We start from the raw sequence: 18,067 nt of genomic DNA, 5'->3' as shown, positions 1-18,067 counted from the left end.
TTACTCCCCACAAGACCCAGCTTTGGAACCACTTCCTTTTTTTAACGTCAGGGGTCATGACATCTGAACTGGGGGCTCTGGGGGAGCCCAAGTACAGTAGGGATAGAGGGGAGGGAAATAGAATCAGGCTGATACCATTCAGTTTATGATAAAGAGAAGACAGAGACCGAATTCAGAAAAAAAGGGGCGCTCCCCAGACTGGACCCTCTGAGTCACCTACCACCGGAGCCCAGATTCGCCGTGGGCCTGTGACTGCCGCTGCTGCTCCATCATCTTCCACACGGCATAGCAGGAGCTACTCAGTCCGAGCACGGCCAGCAGTGTAGCCGTCAGGCCAGCCAGTGGGCGCCGGGGCTCTGCCTTTAGCTCCCCGTCTACTTGCATCTGGGGGTACACAGAGTCACCCCCAGGAGTCAGTTGATACTTCAGTGAAGTGGGAGGTGGGAAGGGGTTAAAGGTACAGGCTTTGTGAAGGAGATGTGGACGCCATTGTGCTCCAGGGAGAGGCCACCCCAATCCCTCTCGCTTCACTGCCCATTTGGGCCTTGACTGCTCAGGCGGCAGAGAATGTGGCAGCCTTGCTATTGTGGGATGCCAGCCCCTCCCTATAGGGGGAGGAAAGAGCCCATGCAAGAAGATGTAGGGATACTTGGTGGGTTTTGTTTGGTTTGGCACACCCAGCTGTGCTCAGCTTATTCCTGTGCAGGATCAGACAGGGTGCCATGGATTGAACGCGGTTCAGTGGTGCACAAGGCAAGTGATTTATGCCTGTACTATCTCTACGGACTGGAGCGATAGCACAGCGGTAGCACAGCGGGTAGGGCGTTTGCCGACCCGGGTTTGATTCCTCTGTCCCTCTCAGAGAGCCCAGCAAGTTATCGAGAGTATCCCGCCTGCACGGCAAAGCCTAGCAAGCTACCCATGGTGTATTTAATATGCAAAAAACAGTAACAACAAGTCTCACAGTGGAGACATTACTGGTGCCTGCTCTAGCAAATTGATGAGCAAGGGGATTACAGTGATACTATCTCTACAGCCCCAGGGGTACTTGTTTTTTGTTTGGGGGCCATACCTGGTTGTGCTCAGGGGTTATTCCTGGCAGTGCTCGGGACCATATGCAGTACATGCATGCAACCCCCAGACCACCTCTCTCTGACCCTATTTAGAGGTACTTACCTGGAGTAACCGGTAGTAGCCAGGAGTGAAGCATCGAAATCGCATGGTGGGAGCCACGAGTCTTCTGGCTAGAAGGAATGAGGACGGGATAATCCTGGTAGCAAGAATCAGAGTTGAGGTGCCTGACTTCTCATTCCCGTGAGAGCCGCAGCCTCAGGATGCTCACCAGCGACTGCCCTCCCAGGTCTGGCAGGGGGCGGGACAGCTGAACCTTTAAATCTGGTCCCTCCTCCCTGCCCTCCCTACCCTGCTGGCCTCAGGAGCAGCTGTCAGAAGAGATCAGCATCAGGCCTGAGCAGCGCTTCCCCCACACACCAGAGGCAAGGCTGGAGATACAGGGAGGCCTTGCCTAGCAGCAGTCAACGGGGTCAGGTGGGGTTCCCCAGCCTGGCCTGGTCCTATTGCCATCTCTATTGCATGTCCCAGGCTGGAGCGATAGCACAGTGGTAGGGCGTTCGCCTTTCACGAGGCTGACCCGTGTTCGATTCCTCTGCCCCACACGGCAGAGCCTGGCAAGCTACCCGTGGCATATTGGATATGCCAAAAACAGTAACAAGTCTCACAATGAGAGACGTTACTGGTGCCCGCTCGAACAAGTCGATGAGCAATGGGATGACAGTGACAGTGACGTTGAACGTCCCAATGGCTCTCAGCAAGAATCAGAAGGGTACTTTTTTAGCCTTGAGAGAGCTTGTTTGGAGGTTCTAGCAGGGGAGTGCAGCTATTTGTATACCCTTGGCTGAAGACCGTCCGTCTGTAAACAGTGAAGGCCATCCTCTTTGACCAAACATGCTGGAGCCATAGCACAGCAGGTAGGGCATTTGCCTTGCACGTGGCTGACCCAGGTTCAATTCTTCCATCCCTCTCGGAGAGCCCAGCAAGCTACCAAGAGTATCCCACCAGCATGGCAGAGCCAGGCAAGTTACCCATGGCATATTCAATATGCCAAAAACAGTAATAAGTCGGGCTGGAGCGATAGCACAGCGGGTAGGGCGTTTGCCTTGCACGCGGCCGACCCAGGTTCGATTCCCAGCATCCCATATGGTCCCCTGAGCACCACCAGGAGTAACTCCTGAGTGCAAAGCCAGGAGGTAACCCCTGTGTATTGCCAGGTGTGACCCAAAAAGCAAAAAAAAAAACACAAAAAAACAGTAACAAGTCTCACAATGGAGATGTTACTGGTGCCTGCTTGAGCAAATTGATGAACAATGGGACAGCAGTGCTACAGTGCTACCTTTTTAATTTATTTTTATTATTATTATTTTTGGCTTTTTTGGGTCATACCTGGCAATGCACAGGGGTTACTCCTGGCTCATGAACTCAGGAATTAACTCCTGGCGGTGCTCAGGGGACCATATGGGATGCTGGGAATCGAACCCGGGTCAGCCGCGTGCAAGGCAAACGCCCTACCTGCTGTGCTATTGCTCCAGCCCCTACAGTGCAACTTTTTTAGCCCTTCTCTCCAAACTGGCCCTTTCATCTGTTTTCTGAAAGATCAACCATCTTTACCTTGGAGCATCTTTTATTTTGGGGCCACACCCAGTGGTGCTCACAAACTACTAGACTTCATGAGGATTACTCAGAAATTCTTGAGGGGGGGGGATAAAAGTATCAGGTATCAAACCTGGGGCTCCTGCAAGCAAAGCATGTGCTGTAGTCCTTTGAGATGCCTCCTGGTTCCTATATCTCACCTCTTGTTTGTTTTGGGGCACACCTGGCCGTTCTCAAGGCTTACTCCTGGCTCTGTGCTTAGGAATTACTCCTGGCAGTGCATGGGGGACTATATGGGATGCTGAGGATCTAAATGCAAGGCAAGTGCCCTACCCACTGTGCTCTCAATCTCTCAATCTGCTATATTTCACCTCATAACCTAAGATGGAGTTCCAGTAGGGACTTCTGTACCCTTGGAGACAGCAATAAAAGGTGATCTGCATATGCTGATTAAGAAAGCTATGTAGGGTGGGAATGTAGGTCAATGGCTGAACAAAGGTCAGGCATGTATGAGGCCCTAGCAGAGCCCCAGCATCAAGTTGTGGGGAGAGAAAAAGCTGTCTGTGATGTGCTGAAAATAAACAAATAGTAGCTGACTGCCAGGCATCATGCACATTATCCTAAGCGCTTTACATGTATTATTCCATTTGGTATTAGATATCTCAAAAATGAAAAAGGGAACAGATATGTAAATAATATGTAGGGTATATAGAAAATGGAAAAACACTCAAAACTTCACAGTAACCCAATAGGGAATAGAATAGGGACATGGGAGTAGGAAATGGCCTCCTTTCCTTAACGACCTGTTTCCTATGATTTTTGTTTTGTGAGCCACATTGGCAATGCTCAGAGGTTACTCCTGGCTCTGCACTCAGGGATCACTCCTGGTGGTGCCCAGGGCACCCTATGGGATGCTGGGGATCAAACCTGGGTAGGTCATGTGCAAGGCAAATGCCCTACCATTTGTACTATCACTCAGGTTCCATAACATTTTTACAGCAAATATGGAGAACTAAAACTGAAAACCATCTCCCAATCTTCCAATAGCATTTGCTGACTCCTCACACTGCCAGGTGCTGGGGCAGAGTAGAGGCTTGTGCTTGTTGGGCCCCACTCCCCTTAGCAGAGTTAAGTGGTGAGTTCTTGTTTTTCTCCTCTGCAGAACTGAGCATTCAAGGAAGGCAGAAGCTGGTTGGGTTTTCACCATTAAATTTTGTACCAACACAGGAAAATATTTGATGAGATTAGGGTGGTGGGAACAGGTCTGTACTGGACTTCCCTGGAAAGTTGCAGGGGGCTGTTGCAAGGAGAGGCAAAGTATTAGAGGAGGACAGTATGGTGAAGTGTGCTGGAGGGATGAGGGATGAGGGATGAGGATGGGAGACAGTCAGGGAAGTGTGGCCTGTATCACATATTTGGAGTCTGAGAGTTGACAATGAGGATGCAAGACCTGCTGAGACTCTTGATGGGAGCAGCCGATAAAGTGGACTCGTGTTTAATGGCTGGATAGGATCTCCAGAGCTGGCTAAATGCCAGAGAATCCAATTTATATACAAAATAATGACTGAACACTGCAGAGACATCTGTAGGCTGAATTCAGACTTTGGGGGTATTTCTGGTTTTGTTTGGGTGGGGGAAATATACTTGGTGGAGCTCAGGGGTCACTCCTGGCTCTGCTTTGGGGTCACTTCTGGAGGTGCTTTGGGAACCATGTAGTGGCTAGGATTGAACCCCAGGGCCCTCTTGCATGCAAAGCCTCTTGAGCTACTTTTTAGCCTTCCAATTCAGACTTTTGGCCTCTGGTCTATGGAGAAGATGGCAGTAGGCTCTAAAGGCTGGGTCCTGCAACACTCGTAATGATTCTGAATTAGGTAACACAAAGCATGGAATCTGGGAAGGCCTCCTTGAATTGAAGCAATTAGAATTAAACCAATAATCTAACATGCTACAGAGTTCAAGATATTTAAAGGCTATCCTTACAGCACTGAGATCTAGGTGTTCCTCTTTTAGAGGAAAAGTTTCAGAGAGGTGTAAGAGTTGTACTCATATAACTCACATAAGTGAGACCGAAAATCCAAATTCCTGGCAGTTCTGTGTCCTGGGATAATGACAACAATGGTATTCTTTTGTTAAAAAAAAAAAAACAAACCAGTTTCCTAGTATCTAGTGTCTTCTGGTAATAGTAGTCAAAACAAATGTTTTATGACTACTTGCCCACAAGAAACACCAAAAAAACTAGTGTCTTCTCAACAATTCCTCACTTCACCAATCATTCTAGTTCCATATACTTTGGAACAGAGTAATATCTCTTTTTGGCATGATCTGACCTAGTTGTTTCCTTGACTTTGTTTTTGAATGAATCTCTTCTGCATCATCTAGTACGAGGTTTATATACTCATTAAAATCAATGATACAGCCCTCTACCCACATAATCACTTGCTCAGAAAGCCACACCTGGATCTGAGATCTGTTTTCCAAGTATCTGAAGATGAGGTTGATGGGCTGCACTGTCACCTTCAGCACTTTTGCACCATAGCCACGGTGCGCCTTGATGGAAGCTCATGGAGACCATCCGACAACAATATTAGATAACTTCAAACACTTAGGATGTGTCAGACATCATTCCAGTCTCTTAATTTGCAGCTCAGAATTCAGGGTATCACCTCACCCTTAATTTAGGGACTGGAGACATAATATAAGAGCTTATATTTAGGCACCCTGGTTTGATTACTGGCACCACGTATGGTTCCCCAACATGGCTGGGATTAACCCCTCAGTGGCAACCGAGTTAAAGCAGAATGACAGCACACTGATATTAGGGAAGAATATGTTATTAGTCTAATGTCAGCAGACACATTACTGTATCATAGATTTGTAATTAATTTTTTTTTTTTGCTTTTGGGGTCACATCCGGCGATGCACAGGGATCACTTCTGGCTCAATACTCAGGAATTACTCCTGGCGGTGCTCGGGGGACCATATGGGATGCTGGAAATCGAACTGGGTTGACTGCATGCAAGGCAAACGCCCTACCCGCTGTGCTATCACTCCAGCCGCCACATAGTTAAAGACTTTGAGGGCCCGGAAGATAGCTGTATAGGCAGAGCAGGTGCCCTCCATGTGGTATTCCCAGAGTGAACCTCCAGCACCACCAGGAGCAAACTCCCAGCACAACTTTTGGTTGTGGCCCCCAAAACCAGACCAGTTGACTAATAAGTCTTCTGAGAAAGTCTTCTGTAGGTCTCACCAGACTTCAGAAGAATCCACCATGAAGAATCACAGAGACTGGAAACGCTGGTTGGAAGCTGCTACCTTGGGTACTCTAGTGCAGCCTGAAATAGTGACAAATACTCTGGAGCCAGGCAGAGCCCTGCTCACACAGCTAAGCTGTTGCAGCTGTGCTGGGTTTGCTCCCCCTCCCCCCACCCTCCCGCCAGCTCCCTAAACTCTACTCTTTGCTGCTGCATTCACTGCTCTTTGGCTTCCTTTTGGAGTTAGGGGGACCTTGGGGTATCTGGCCACACCCCGAGGTGTTTGGGGGTTACTCCTGGCTCTATTGAGGGTGAGAATAGTGCGTGGGGGTAGGAGATCCAACCCTGGTCGGCTGCACAAAACAAGTTCCTTAACCCCTGTACTATATCTGGGCCTTGTGGCCCCCCCTTTTGAGGAGCCTCAAAGTCAGGGTTCTGCTCTATCTATCACTTTAGGCTAGTCCTGGGATCCCAGTGTGTCTCTGAGGTCGCCTGGGTCACCCAGGAATGGTGCCGCCCAGGGGTGAGGCTGCTCCGCTCCGTTGGGATGCATGAGGGCGGGACAGGAGACGGACAGGTGTTGGGCCAATGACTGGTTACCGACCTCACCTGGCCAGTGACGTGCGCCCAGGTAGAGCGGCGGCTCCGCCCAGGGCCCGACCCACCCCGCCCAGGCTGGGCTCTGGGAGCGGAAATTCCTACGCCGGCGGGACGGAACGGCGCCCTGCCCGCCGGAGAACTTGGCCATGGAGCCGGTCGCGACCTGGACCCCCACGAAGGTGGCAGCTTGGCTGAGAGGTGGGTGGGCCGTGGCGGAGCCGGGCTGGAGCGAAGCTGGGATGGGCAGAGGAAAAGGAAAATGGACCTGGCGACTTTATCAGTTGGTTAGTCAGCAACAAATATTAGTAAGCGCCTGCCATGGTGCTTGGAAAAAGAGAGGAAAAACCCTCCCTGAGGACCCAGTTGAGGGTCCCTCATCACTCCAGCATCTCAAGAAGCTGACAGGGTGGTGTAGGGAGGGAGCAGTTGCGCAATGAAAACAGAGGGGCCCACGCCCACTTAATCGCCTTCATCTTCCTCTGCCCCGGGGCCCACTGGGTTGTTAAAATTCATGTTTTGGAAGCGGGTTCGGACTCCCTGGCCCCGGAGTGGCTGTACCCAGGCCTCGGAACTGGACCATCCGTGGAGACCAGGCTCCCAGTGAGATGGCCAGAACCCCAAACCTCAAAAGCCCCGGTCTTAGACAAATCTACCCTGGGGGCCTCCGAAAGAGATGCTTTGAGCTCAGATTGTATCTCCTTAAGGTCTGGGGCCCTGACCAGCAGCTAGGAGGGCATTCCTCCCCAGGGGCAGCGGAAGTCCCCAACTAGCTCAGGTGAGCAGCCTGGTGAGAGCAGGGATTTGGGTGGGCGCCAGCCCACACCAGTTATGTGGACTGCTCTCCCTCCCCACGGAATGAGGGGTGGCTGCACTTGTAGAGAAAATGAGGCCACGCTGGCAGGTGCCTAGGTGCCCACTCAGCGTGGGGCCCTTTTAAGAGGGAGCAGCCCAGCCACAGCGTGTTATATTTGGCAAATGAGTTGCTGAGCATCCAAAGCTATGGAGTAGCAAGTTGGCAGATTCCCATTCCAGTGCTCTTCAGGGCACATAGGGGAGATGGGTGAAGCTCTTGATCACACATTCATTCCCAGTGAAGGAACCTGGCTTGGCAGGGGAGGAAGTCCTCCGAAGAGGGAGCAAGGGACCTGGGATGTAACTTAGCATCAGAGCACTTGCCTTGCATTCCTCATACCCTGAATTTGATCCCTAGCATAGAAAAGAAAAAGTTAACAGTTTGGGCCAGAGAAATAGTTCAAAAGGCTGGAACACATGTTTTGTGTTTGGAAAGCCTACATTCAGTCCCTGGCATTGCAGATCCCCTGAGCATTGCCAGGTGTGGCACAAAAACAACCCAGTAAACAGTCTACTTAACCTCCTTATATCAGTTTTCCCATCTGTAAAATGGGGATAACAATAGTCCCTAACTCCTAGCAGTGAGGATGAAATGTATTATTATCCATGAAGCCCTTAACGTTTAGCCACTTCACAAATATTCAGTAGTTGCTTTTTTTTTTTTTCTTTTTGGCTTTTTGGGTTACCGCTCAAGGATTACTCCTGGCTCTGCACTCAGGAATTACTCCTGGCGGTGCTTGGGGGTTGATATGGGAAGCTGGGGATCAAATGCGCATCAGCTGCGTGCAAGGCAAACGCCCTACCTGCTCCAGCCCCTCAGTAGACTTTTCTCCCGTGTGTCTACTGCACTGGTGCTCAGGTAGAGGGTGGGGAGGCACAGTGTGCAAGGGGGAGTAAGAGGGGGGCCAGCCCAGCTCCCGGGAACTTGTGGAGGCCTTGCTGGGGGTGTAGAAATCAGTGAAGGAGCTGGAAAGATAGCACAGGCGGAAGGTAAAGCATATGCTTGGATGCTGAGACGAGTGTCCCTGAGCTCTGAGTTGGCACCTGGAGCCTGAGAGCCCTCAGATGAAATGGAGAGGCAGGTGGTGGTCTAATCAAACAGGGCCTTGTAGAACATGGTGAAGACTTGGGGAATAATAAAATGGTTGTTACTGGCCATCTGTGTTGAACCAGGCAAAGGGCCATCTGCTTGTAATGTTTGGTGTCATTTACTACACACATGATTGGGGGGGGAAGGTTGCATTATTGTCTTCATTTACGGGTGAAGAAACTGAGACCTCTGCTCAAAGGTCAGTGTTCAAGTCTCTCTGACTCCAAAACCCTGACCCTTAATTCTCATATTGGTAGTTCTCTGATGCTTCACCAAGCAGCAGAACAGCTGGGGGAGTTGTTAAAACACAGATTATGGGGGGCCGGAGTGATAGCACAGCGGGTAGAGCGTTTGCCTTGCACGCGGGCAACCTGGGTTCGATCCCTGCATCCCATATGGTCCCCCAAGCACCGCCAGGAGTAATTCCTGAGTGCAAAGCCAGGAGTAACCCCTGAGCATCGCTGGGTGTGACCCAAAAAGCAAAAAAAAAAAAAAAAAAAACCCACAGATTATGGGCCCTGCCCATGAGTTCTGTTTTTTTTTTTTTTTTTTTTTTTTTTGCTTTTTGGGTCACACCCGGCGATGCACAGGGGTTACTCCTGGCTCTGCACTCAGGAATCACCCCTGGCCGTGCTCGGGGGTCCATATGGGATGCTGGGATTCGAACCCGGGTCTGCCGCGTGCAAGGCAAACGCCCTACCCGCTGTGCTATCGCTCCAGCCCTGCCCATGAGTTCTGATTCAGCAGGGGTAAGGTTGGGTGAAGAATTTGTATTGCAATTCTGTATTGCAAACCCCAAAAGGGGAGGGAGAGAGAAAGAAGAGAAGGAGAGAGAGAGATACAAGGCAAGTGCCTACTATAGACTATAGAGACAGGCTGGGGAGGAGGGGGTGACGGGAAGGAAACTGGGGACATTGGGGATGGGAAATGTGCACTGGTGGAGGGATGGGTGTTGGAACGTTATATGACTGAAACCCAACAACGAACAGCTTTGTAACTGTATCTCATGATGATTCAATTTTTAAAAAAGAAAAATTTGTATTCCTGGGGGGCTGAAGCAATAGTACAGTGGGTCTCGCACTTGTCTGGCATGCTGTTGACCTGAACTCAATCCCCGGCACCTCAAATGGTTCCTTGAGCCCACCAGGAGTGATCCCTAAGTGCAGAGCCAGAAGTAAACCGAGCACAGCATGGGTGTGGGAGAAAAATTTAAAAGTAAAAATTTTTTTTTTTCGCTTTTTAGGTCACACCTGGCGATGCACAGGAGTTACTCCTGGCTCTACACCCAGGAATTATCCCTGGCGGTGCTCAGGGGACCATATAGGATGCTGGGAATCGAACCCGGGTCGGCCACGTGCAAGGCAAACACCCTACCCACTGTGCTATCACTCCAGCCCCTAAAAGTAAATTTTTTTAAAAAAAATTATATTTAAAAAAAAATTATATTCTTGGGACTTGAGAGATAGTACAGTAAGTAAAGTGCTTTCCTTTCATCAGCCAGTTTGGGTTTAGTTTCCCAGAACCTGATGTGGTCCCCGAGCCCCACCAGGAATGATCCCTGAGCAAAGAGCCAGGAGTAAGCCCTGAGCACTGCTGAGTGTGGCCCCCCAAAAGAATCTGTTTTCCTAGCAAGCACAGAGAGATTGCCTCTGTAGATCCACATTTTGAGAGCCATTGACTAATTTTTGGTTTTTTGGTGGTGCTAAAGTTCAAACACAGGACCCATACAGGTAAGGCTTATGCTTTACCATTGAGCCACATTCCTAGCCCCCAGCTGATGGTGATGGGGGCTGCTCGGTGCTCTGGGAAATGTGCAGTGCCAGCAATCAAACACATGCCAGCCCTGTGGGTTCTCTCACTACCCTACCCTCTTATTAACTCAGTAGCCTCATTTGTGAAATGGTTCTTTGGGGCCCACAGCCTGGATCTCAGGGTTGCCGTCAGGAACAGATGGGAAGGAGAAGCAAGAACTGGCCTCAAAGGTCTTTCCCCCTGCCATCCCTCTCCTCCCCTCAGGCCTTGATGACTGCCTGCAGGACTATCCTTTTGAGGACTGGCAGCTACACGGCAGATATCTGCTTCAGCTCAGCCCCCACCACCTTGAGGCTCTGACCGTGCGGCCTCTGGGCCACCAGGAGATCATCCTGGATGGGGTAGAACAGCTCCGGGCCCTGGTAAGTGATTGGACTCCCTCAACTCCCCCCAACACACACACCCCTGGGGGTTGCCTATGGGGGCACTGGCTGCTGCCAGAAAGGTGACTGCCCTTCTCTGGGACAGAGCTCAGGGCTGCAGACAGAAAACCTGCAGAGCCTGACCCAGGGGCTGCTGGAGAGAACACAGGCCTTGCAGAGCTTAGTACAAGGCCGCCTGGAGGACTATGCCAAGCCCCCAGATGATGTGCTCAGCGCAGCTGTGGAGCTGGTGCATGAAGCCCGGAATCTTCTCTTCTGGCTCAAGAGGTACCTTAGGCTCCTCTCAGGGCTTGGGGGAACCTTCCCGTCTTTGGCCTTCTCCAGGGTTTGGCAGAGGAAAACAGCTTGGTTCTCATTCACAGAAAGTAAATCAGGGTCGAAGATTGATTGAGTCTGGCCAGGGGCACTCTGACGCCTAGGTTCTCCCCCAAGCCCCAAGCTGTGATCATAAGTCATATCAACAATACTAAAAAGGGAGCTTCTTCACTCCCTTCTGCTTATCTCACTGGTTTCAACTCAAATGTCACCTCCTCAAGGAAGCCCTCCCTGTTATACCCTCAGAGCTCCCTCCATTTCACAGTGATTAAAGTGAAATTATAATCGGTATAATTATGTGTTTAAATGTCTGTCTTCCCTGTTTTCCCACAGCAGGTCCTGGCACATTCTAGGCACCTGGCAATTTAATCTTGTGTTAATTGTTTAGATGCATCAAGCATCTCCTTTACCCCAAAACGAAAGCCATCAAAGCAAATATCCCCAAGTCTCAGATGGCCTTGTAACTTGACTTTAACGCACAATTCCTGCGCTGGAGCAATTCCTCTGTACCCCGTATGGTCCCCAAGCCCACCTGCAGTGATTCTGGAGCACAGAGCCAGGAGTAAGCCCTGAGCACCACCAAGTGTTACCCACCCCCAGTTCAATAAAACACAGTTCCTTCACCTATGCTCTATCCTTCCCTTTGCCAGGTACCTCTTCTCTCACTTAAATGACTTCTCAGCCTGCCAGGAGATTGAGGAGTTGTGTAGGAAGCTGAGCCAAGTCTTACAAGAGGTAGGAGAACTGGGTGAGGCTTGGCCCAGGTTGTAGAGACCAAGTTAGTCCAAAGCTTTTTATAACCTGTGAATCAGCAGAGGCAAGAGAGGCGGCGCAGAGGCCTGCTGCTGGGTATGGAGCTGCTGGGACAGGGGCCTCCCAGCTGGCTGGGGTAACTTGGGAAGTTTGACCCCCTGGAGGTGGGGCAGGCACGTGTGACGACTATTGGGCACTGGATATCAGGGCATGAGTCGCTGGAGCTAAAACTCGGAGGTTTTGTAGTTCTGGAAGGTGGGGCAGGGTCAGGAGGCCCAGAAGGACTCAGAATTCAGCCCTCCGTCAGGGGAAGGCAGACCCCTTTTTCTCACGATAAACTGCGGCTCTCTGCTTCCAGAATTGTCCAGCGGCTGAGAAAGAGAGCAAAGTGCTGACCATTGTGAGTCTGGGCATGGTGGGGGGGCCCAGGGCTGGCGATGAGGGGTGGAGGGGGCTCAGGCTAGATCTGCTTCCTCCCCTAGTGCGACCACGTGGCGGGGATCTGCCACACCATTCTGAGCTACAGCCCTGAAGAGCTGCTGGAGCAGAGAGCCGTTCTCGAGCGGGTACAACTGGATGACCCTCTGGTGAGCTTCGTCCCCTCCCCTCTCTCTTCTCACCTCTCGGCAGCCTTGTCTGCGCCTGCATCATCCCTGGGCACCCACAGGCCTGGTCCCACACTCAGTGCAAGGCAGACCTGCTGGGTCAGCATCCCAGGCCCAGAGACAGTGACAGCTCTCACTGTCCTTCAGAGCCTGCTCTGGCCCTTCGGGGGTGGTAGCTGGTGTGGTCTCAGGGGACACAGTCCAGACTTGGGACCCAACCCCGAAGATGAGAGAACAGAAACATTGCCACTCTCGTCTCTGACCATTCGGGAAGAGCAGAGTGTAGCCTGGTCCTGCGTTTCCTGTCAGCGTCGTTGAGTCTCTCCTGCCTCAGAGGTCAGCGGCTCCAGCTTCCCTTGGGCCCACACCGGAGGGGAATCAGACCCAGTGAGGGGTGCCAAGCCCAGATTCACCACATTGGACAAGTGCCAGCGTGGGCCCAGCCAAGGGCCCAGTTCCTTCCACCTGGTGTCTGGCAGGGGCCTGCCCACTGGCCCCTCACCCCTGCGCCCACAATGATGGTAGCCTGTGCCTTGGCAGGGCCTAGAAATCGACACCACCAGCAACTTCCTGCACTTTGTGTCCCGCGTAGGCACCCAGGTGAGAGCCCTGCCCCCTTCTCACAGCCCCTCAGGCCCCCTCACTTGCCAGCCAGTCCAGCTGGAGGCCCCAGGAAAAGGCCTCTGATGCCCATTTTCTCAGCAGGTCACCACTGATCCCCAGCTGCAGATCCTGCCTGGAGACGAGATTGTCCAGATCAACGAGCAGGTGGTGGTGAGTGAGGAAGAGAGGCATGTGGGAAGGAAAGGAGTCCTGGGTAGAACTCAGGGCTCAGGCTGGGGAGGGTTCCCTGGGAGAGACCAGGGTCATGGGAAGAGCCTTGCGGGGGCTGTCAGTGGGTTCAACAGAGCTGAAGTGGCAGGCTCAGGGAGGCTTCCTGGAGGAGGTGGTGAGGCTGTGACGGGTCTGTTGGTGGGGTGGGTGTTGGATTACCTCAGGGCCTCCTGCCCGGCTCCATCCAGTCCCATCCCCAGGTGGGCTGGTCTCGTGAGAATGTGGTGAGGGAACTGCTTCGGGAGCCCGCCGGGGTCAGCTTGGTGCTGAAGAAGGTCCCAGTGCCAGAGACGCCCCCTCAGGTACCACCTCTGCTCCTTCCAGGCCTGCTCACAGGCCCTCTGGTCAGTCCCGTCACCCCGTTTCTGATTGTTCCCTAGACTCCCCCTCCGGCCCTTGGCTCCCCGCTCCCGAGGAGCCCATCTCTGGCTGCGGCTACACCTTCTCCCAGGTAAGTCGGCCCCAGGGCATCTTGGTGGTGCTGTTCACATGGGCCTGCCCAGGCACCCGTGTCCATCACCACATCATCCTCAGCATTTATCAGGAGCTCACCTCTCTTCCTCTGCGTCCCCAGTGTCCGGTCCGGAAACGTCTTTGCCTTCAACCTGACTTCAGACCCGAGCCCTGGGCCCAGCCCTGCTTGGACAGGTAGTTTCAGAACCTCAGCAGGGGCGAATGCCTCAGACAGGTCACGTGAGGGACCTGACCACCCCCACCCCCAACACTGGGCTCGGGATTCGACTCATGGACCCTCTTCCTCCTTCTGCCTCCTGACAGATTCAATCCCCCCTGCCTCCCAACCCCTGCTCATCTCTCCCGCTCCTTCAACCTCGCTCCCAGCACAGGGAGCAGGGTCCCAGGGGCTCCCAGAAACCCCAGACAAGGTAAGTTTAGGGGCTTAATGAGGGGAGGGGGATGGCTCTGCCCAGAGGCTTCTCTGACCTCTCCCCCCAACTTTCAGAGTCCTGTTCCTGGTCAGAAGAAATCAAAAGGTATGAGTTGCGTCTGAGTGAGTGGGTGGGGTGGGGTGGGGTCCCCTGGATCAGGCACTCTTTGAAGTCATGACAAAGCGAGGCCAGACCCATCCCACCAGCTAGACGTACACGTCACACATTCTCTCCTGGAACCAGCGTGATTTAGAGGCTCAAACAGACCCTGCTCCCTTCACTCTGCTCCCGAGGGCTGATAGACGAGCAGTGCTCTGAAGTGGCACCTAGGATGCCTGTGAGGGCCAGGGCCTGGGTTTGAGCCCCTCACCACAGCCTGTGCTGTGCCTCTGCAGGCGTGGCGACGCGGCTGAGCCGCCGGCGGGTGTCGTGCCGGGAGCTGGGCCGCCCCGACTGTGATGGTTGGCTGCTGCTGCGCAAGGTGCCCGGGGGCTTCATGGGCCCCCGCTGGCGCCGCTGCTGGTTTGTGCTCAAGGGACACACGCTCTACTGGTACCGCCAGCCCCAGGTGAGAACCCCCTCCCCCACACAGGTAAGCAGGTGATCACCTCAGGGCCACAGTCCTGAGTCTTGTCCCTGAAAAAGATCCAGTCCCTTCAGAGCCAGAGAGAAAGTAGAGTGGGTAGGCGCTTACCTGGCCTAAGTTCGATTCCCGCTTGCGGTCCCCCAGGCACCGCCAGGAATAAGCCCTGAGCACTGCTGGGTGTGGCCCCCAGAAAAAGAAAAAATGAAAAGATACAGATCCACTCCCACCTGGGCTCTAGGCCGGTCATCTGGCAAGCTGGGGCCTGCTGGGCACAGAAAGGAGCCCTGTGCATGCAGAAGCAGCTGGAAAAGGATGGGGAAGTGGGAGCAGGCAGTTTCTTCTGCCCATCTTCTTCCTTTTCTGCTCCTGTGCATCCTGGCACTTGGGCCGTTCATTCATTCATTTAGTTCTTCATTGCACAGACACTTAGGTACTTGCCACGTACCCATCTTTGAGCTGGGTACTGGGGCCACAGGGAGGGTCGGGTGGTTTCTGCGGGTCCAGGTTGCCTGGGAGTGGCCTGACACTCCAGGACAGGGCCCAGGGGCTGGGCAGAGTCCAGCAGGGTGGTCCAGTCCACCTGGGAAGAGGAAGGCTCCCTGAGAAATGGCCGGGGAGGTCATGACAGCTGGAGGAGAAAGGCCCCAGCAAGGGAGCACAGCCTGTGCAGGGGGGGCTGTGATCAGGCCTCTCTTTCACGCTTTATTTCCTGGCTCAGGATTTCCAGACTCCTGTGCTTCCATCCCAGAGTCCTGGTTAGAGTGTCCCTCATATGCCCTTTCCCTCCCCCCATCATTCAGGGCCTCCAAAGGGTCAGTGGGGTTTTTCGTATAACCTCACCCTGTGATTACCCCCCAGGATGAGAAAGCTGAGGGGCTCATCAATGTCTCCAACTACAGTTTGGAAAGTGGGCACGATCCGAAGAAAAAGTAGTGAGTCCTGGGGGCAAGGCAGGTGGGGGGGGTGGTAGGCAGCAGAGGGAGAGGTGGGGGGCACACAGACATATGTGGTGGCACAGCAGCAGGTTTGGCTCCTAGTCCAGCTCCTCGGGGTTCTGTCCCCACCCCCCCTTGCGCGCTCACACGCGCGCGTGCGCACGCGCACACAAACAAACACTGAGTTTAACCCCTGTGCTCCCTCACACACACACACACACACACACACACACACACACACACACACACACACAGAGTGTAACCCCTGTGCTCCCTGACAGTGTGTTCCAGCTCACCCATGACATGTATAAACCCTTCGTCTTCGCTGCCGACACCCTGACAGATCTGAGCATGTGAGTGCCCCTCAAATCCTGCAGGATATTGGGAGCCTGACCCCAAATCCTGGCTTCCTGAGTGTTGTTGGTCAGTCTTCTCCCTTCTCTTGGCCTCATTGCCATCATCTATAAAAATAAAAAGAGTTCCCCCAAGTCAGAATGGCTCTGAGGATTCAGTTGAAAGGTGATGTGGGGGACAAGCCCCTGGCCCCCAGTAAGCCCTTTGCCCTTCTGCAGGTGGGTGCGTCATCTCATTACCTGCATTTCCAAGTACCAGTCCCCAGGCCGAGCCACTATGCCTCGAGAGGAAGGTGGGTACCTGAGGTGTATGAGGGGGCCTCTGCCTTTCCGGGGGGAGGGGCTGGCAACTCACAGGCTCCTGCCCACTCCCTGGCCTCCCACAACCCAAGGAAGCTTAGTGGGGTACCCTGCTTGCTCCTGCCCACTCCAGATTGCTACAGTGAAACGGAAGCAGAAGACCCTGATGATGAGACTGGGTCCCGTGCAGGCTCGGTGAGTCGGGGACCCGCCTGCTGATGGGCTAGGCAGGGCTCAGACTGAAATCCCTTCTGCTTCCGCCCTGCCACAGCCCAGTCCTGCACACTCGTGGAGTGTGCCCTCTGGAGACCCCACCCCTGCTGCCAGCCCTGCACAGGGCAGCCCCCGGACCTCGATATGTCCTCCAGCAGGTAGGGTGCTGGAACTGGGAGATGAGATGGGGAGCGGGCTGGCCTCACCCTCACGTTGCTCCACACTCCCTCCCACAGACAGCAGCGAAGGTGCACTGGAAGGCATGGTGCGGGGCCTGAAGCAGGGCGGCGTGTCCCTGCTGGGCCAGCTGCAGCCCCTCACTCATGAGCAATGGCGGAGCTCCTTCATGCGGCGCAACCGAGACCCTCAGCTCAATGAGCGGGCGCACCGCGTTCGTGCGCTGCAGAGCACTCTCAAGGTCAGCAGGTGCACGGGGCATGGCCTCATGCCAGCTGCCACCTCAGCTGGGTGTGGAGTATGGGCACTGGCCTAGCTCCGGGCTCTGCCCCTCTCTGGGTGATCCTCGCTCTGAGCCCCGTCTCCCCCAACAGGCAAAGCTACAGGAGCTGCAGGCCCTGGAAGAGGTGCTGAGTGACCCTGCGCTGACAGGAGAGAAGTTCCGGCGATGGAAGGAGCAGAACCAAGAGCTCTACTCAGAGGGCTTGGGGGCCTGGGGAGTGGGGCAGGCTGAGAGCAGTGCCCAAGCCCTGACCTTGGACTCCAGAGAATGTTCTTCGCCTTCCTTGTCCTCCCATCCTGAGGAGCACACGCAGCTCTGTCACCCAGCCTCAGAGAGTAATGTCCCACCTCCTGATCTCTGACCCCAGCCAGCACCCCTACCCCAAAGACTGCCTCTGCACCCACCTCTGACATGTGTAGGACCAAGCCTCCCGGACTGTGTTCAAGGTCAGAAATAGTGCTGGTTCGGAGTGGCACCCCAGACTCTGCCACTTCTGTCTGGTGGTGCCATTCCTGCTCCTCTGCCGCTAGTGCCATTAAGTGAGATGAAGTGGTACCACTCTCTCCTCCCTGGCTGGAGGTGGGACAGGAAGGCTGCCCAGAGTCTGCCTTCTCCCTTCCTGAGCCCATTTACACAAGGCTGCTTCAATCCAATAAAGTTTCCCATAAAGGAGTCTCCGTGTGTCTCTGGCTTCCTGTCAGAATCAGGACTCTGGCTCCTGAGGGTTCTGGTGTGGAAAGTTGTCTCAAACTGGTCAGCGCGCCAAGTGTCCAGCCTGGGCTGTGTCTGCCAATCTGATGCATGACTGACTCAGGGCTAGCGGCAGCTCCCACTCATGCTTGTCTCTTCCTGGTCCTTTGGAGACCAGAATGTTCTTGACCCATCTTCCTGGGACATGTGAGAAATAGATCAGCCTTTGCCAATGAGGAAACTTCACTTGCATGGAGGGATAGGGTGAGGGGCCCTGGAGGGTGGGGTGACAGCGGGAGTGAATGGTGAGGAAAGTGCCTCCTAACTCCTAGATCTTTTAGGAGGGAGGGCCTTGGGGTGAGTCCTTTCTCCTCGCCTCTCCTTTGCCCCTTATCACCTGAACTCCTGGACCCAGAGCAGAGACCCATCCATATGTTTGCAGACAGTGCCACTGCCGTCTGACTTGATCACTGCATTCTGA

General features: G+C 53.7%; 3 protein-coding genes across 3 annotated transcripts; 1 reads left to right on the top strand and 2 right to left on the bottom strand.

The window, feature by feature from the left end:
• Positions 1-66: 66 nt before the first annotated feature.
• Positions 67-2,154, bottom strand: ZNF593OS (ZNF593 opposite strand). Its single transcript, XM_055140681.1, has 2 exons — positions 1,177-2,154; positions 67-384 (listed from the first exon to the last, which is right to left on the bottom strand). The coding sequence occupies exons 1-2, from the start codon at positions 1,219-1,221 to the stop codon at positions 217-219; spliced, it is 213 nt and encodes a 70-aa protein (XP_054996656.1). The 5' UTR covers positions 1,222-2,154; the 3' UTR covers positions 67-216.
• Positions 2,155-4,941: 2,787 nt separating this feature from the next.
• LOC101556864 (small nuclear ribonucleoprotein E-like) lies at positions 4,942-6,666 on the bottom strand. The gene is made up of 2 exons (XM_004603708.2): positions 6,528-6,666; positions 4,942-5,225 (listed from the first exon to the last, which is right to left on the bottom strand). Exons 1-2 carry the CDS (start codon positions 6,664-6,666, stop codon positions 4,942-4,944), a joined length of 423 nt encoding a protein of 140 aa, XP_004603765.2.
• CNKSR1 (connector enhancer of kinase suppressor of Ras 1) lies at positions 6,665-17,540 on the top strand. The gene is made up of 21 exons (XM_004603465.2): positions 6,665-6,716; positions 10,477-10,634; positions 10,741-10,922; positions 11,621-11,705; positions 12,082-12,123; positions 12,206-12,310; positions 12,869-12,928; positions 13,034-13,102; positions 13,363-13,464; positions 13,543-13,613; positions 13,737-13,810; positions 13,940-14,046; positions 14,124-14,154; positions 14,445-14,617; positions 15,494-15,567; positions 15,852-15,923; positions 16,143-16,216; positions 16,357-16,418; positions 16,495-16,594; positions 16,673-16,854; positions 16,988-17,540. The coding sequence occupies exons 1-21, from the start codon at positions 6,665-6,667 to the stop codon at positions 17,255-17,257; spliced, it is 2,145 nt and encodes a 714-aa protein (XP_004603522.2). The 3' UTR covers positions 17,258-17,540.
• The last annotated feature ends 527 nt before the right edge of the window (positions 17,541-18,067 follow it).

The sequence above is a fragment of the Sorex araneus genome, chromosome 5, assembly GCF_027595985.1.
Source record: "Sorex araneus isolate mSorAra2 chromosome 5, mSorAra2.pri, whole genome shotgun sequence".
Classification (NCBI taxonomy): Eukaryota; Metazoa; Chordata; class Mammalia; order Eulipotyphla; family Soricidae; genus Sorex; species Sorex araneus.
This window is presented reverse-complemented; position numbering and strand designations above follow the sequence as displayed.

What these genes read in the sequence shown, in the direction of transcription:
- ZNF593OS (XM_055140681.1), bottom strand. Translation starts at nt 1,221, where the DNA reads ATGCGATTTCGATGCTTCACTCCTGGCTACTACCGGTTACTCCAG. An exon ending in GCTACTACCGGTTACTCCAG is followed by an intron (nt 385 to 1,176) that starts GTAAGTACCTCT and finishes GTGTACCCCCAG; the next exon opens with ATGCAAGTAGACGGGGAGCT.
- CNKSR1 (XM_004603465.2), top strand. Translation starts at nt 6,665, where the DNA reads ATGGAGCCGGTCGCGACCTGGACCCCCACGAAGGTGGCAGCTTGGCTG. An exon ending in AGAGCAAAGTGCTGACCATT is followed by an intron (nt 12,124 to 12,205) that starts GTGAGTCTGGGC and finishes TTCCTCCCCTAG; the next exon opens with TGCGACCACGTGGCGGGGAT. An exon ending in CGCTGCAGAGCACTCTCAAG is followed by an intron (nt 16,855 to 16,987) that starts GTCAGCAGGTGC and finishes CTCCCCCAACAG; the next exon opens with GCAAAGCTACAGGAGCTGCA.
- LOC101556864 (XM_004603708.2), bottom strand. Translation starts at nt 6,666, where the DNA reads ATGGCCAAGTTCTCCGGCGGGCAGGGCGCCGTTCCGTCCCGCCGGCGT. An exon ending in GGGCGCACGTCACTGGCCAG is followed by an intron (nt 5,226 to 6,527) that starts GTGAGGTCGGTA and finishes GGTCTCCATGAG; the next exon opens with CTTCCATCAAGGCGCACCGT.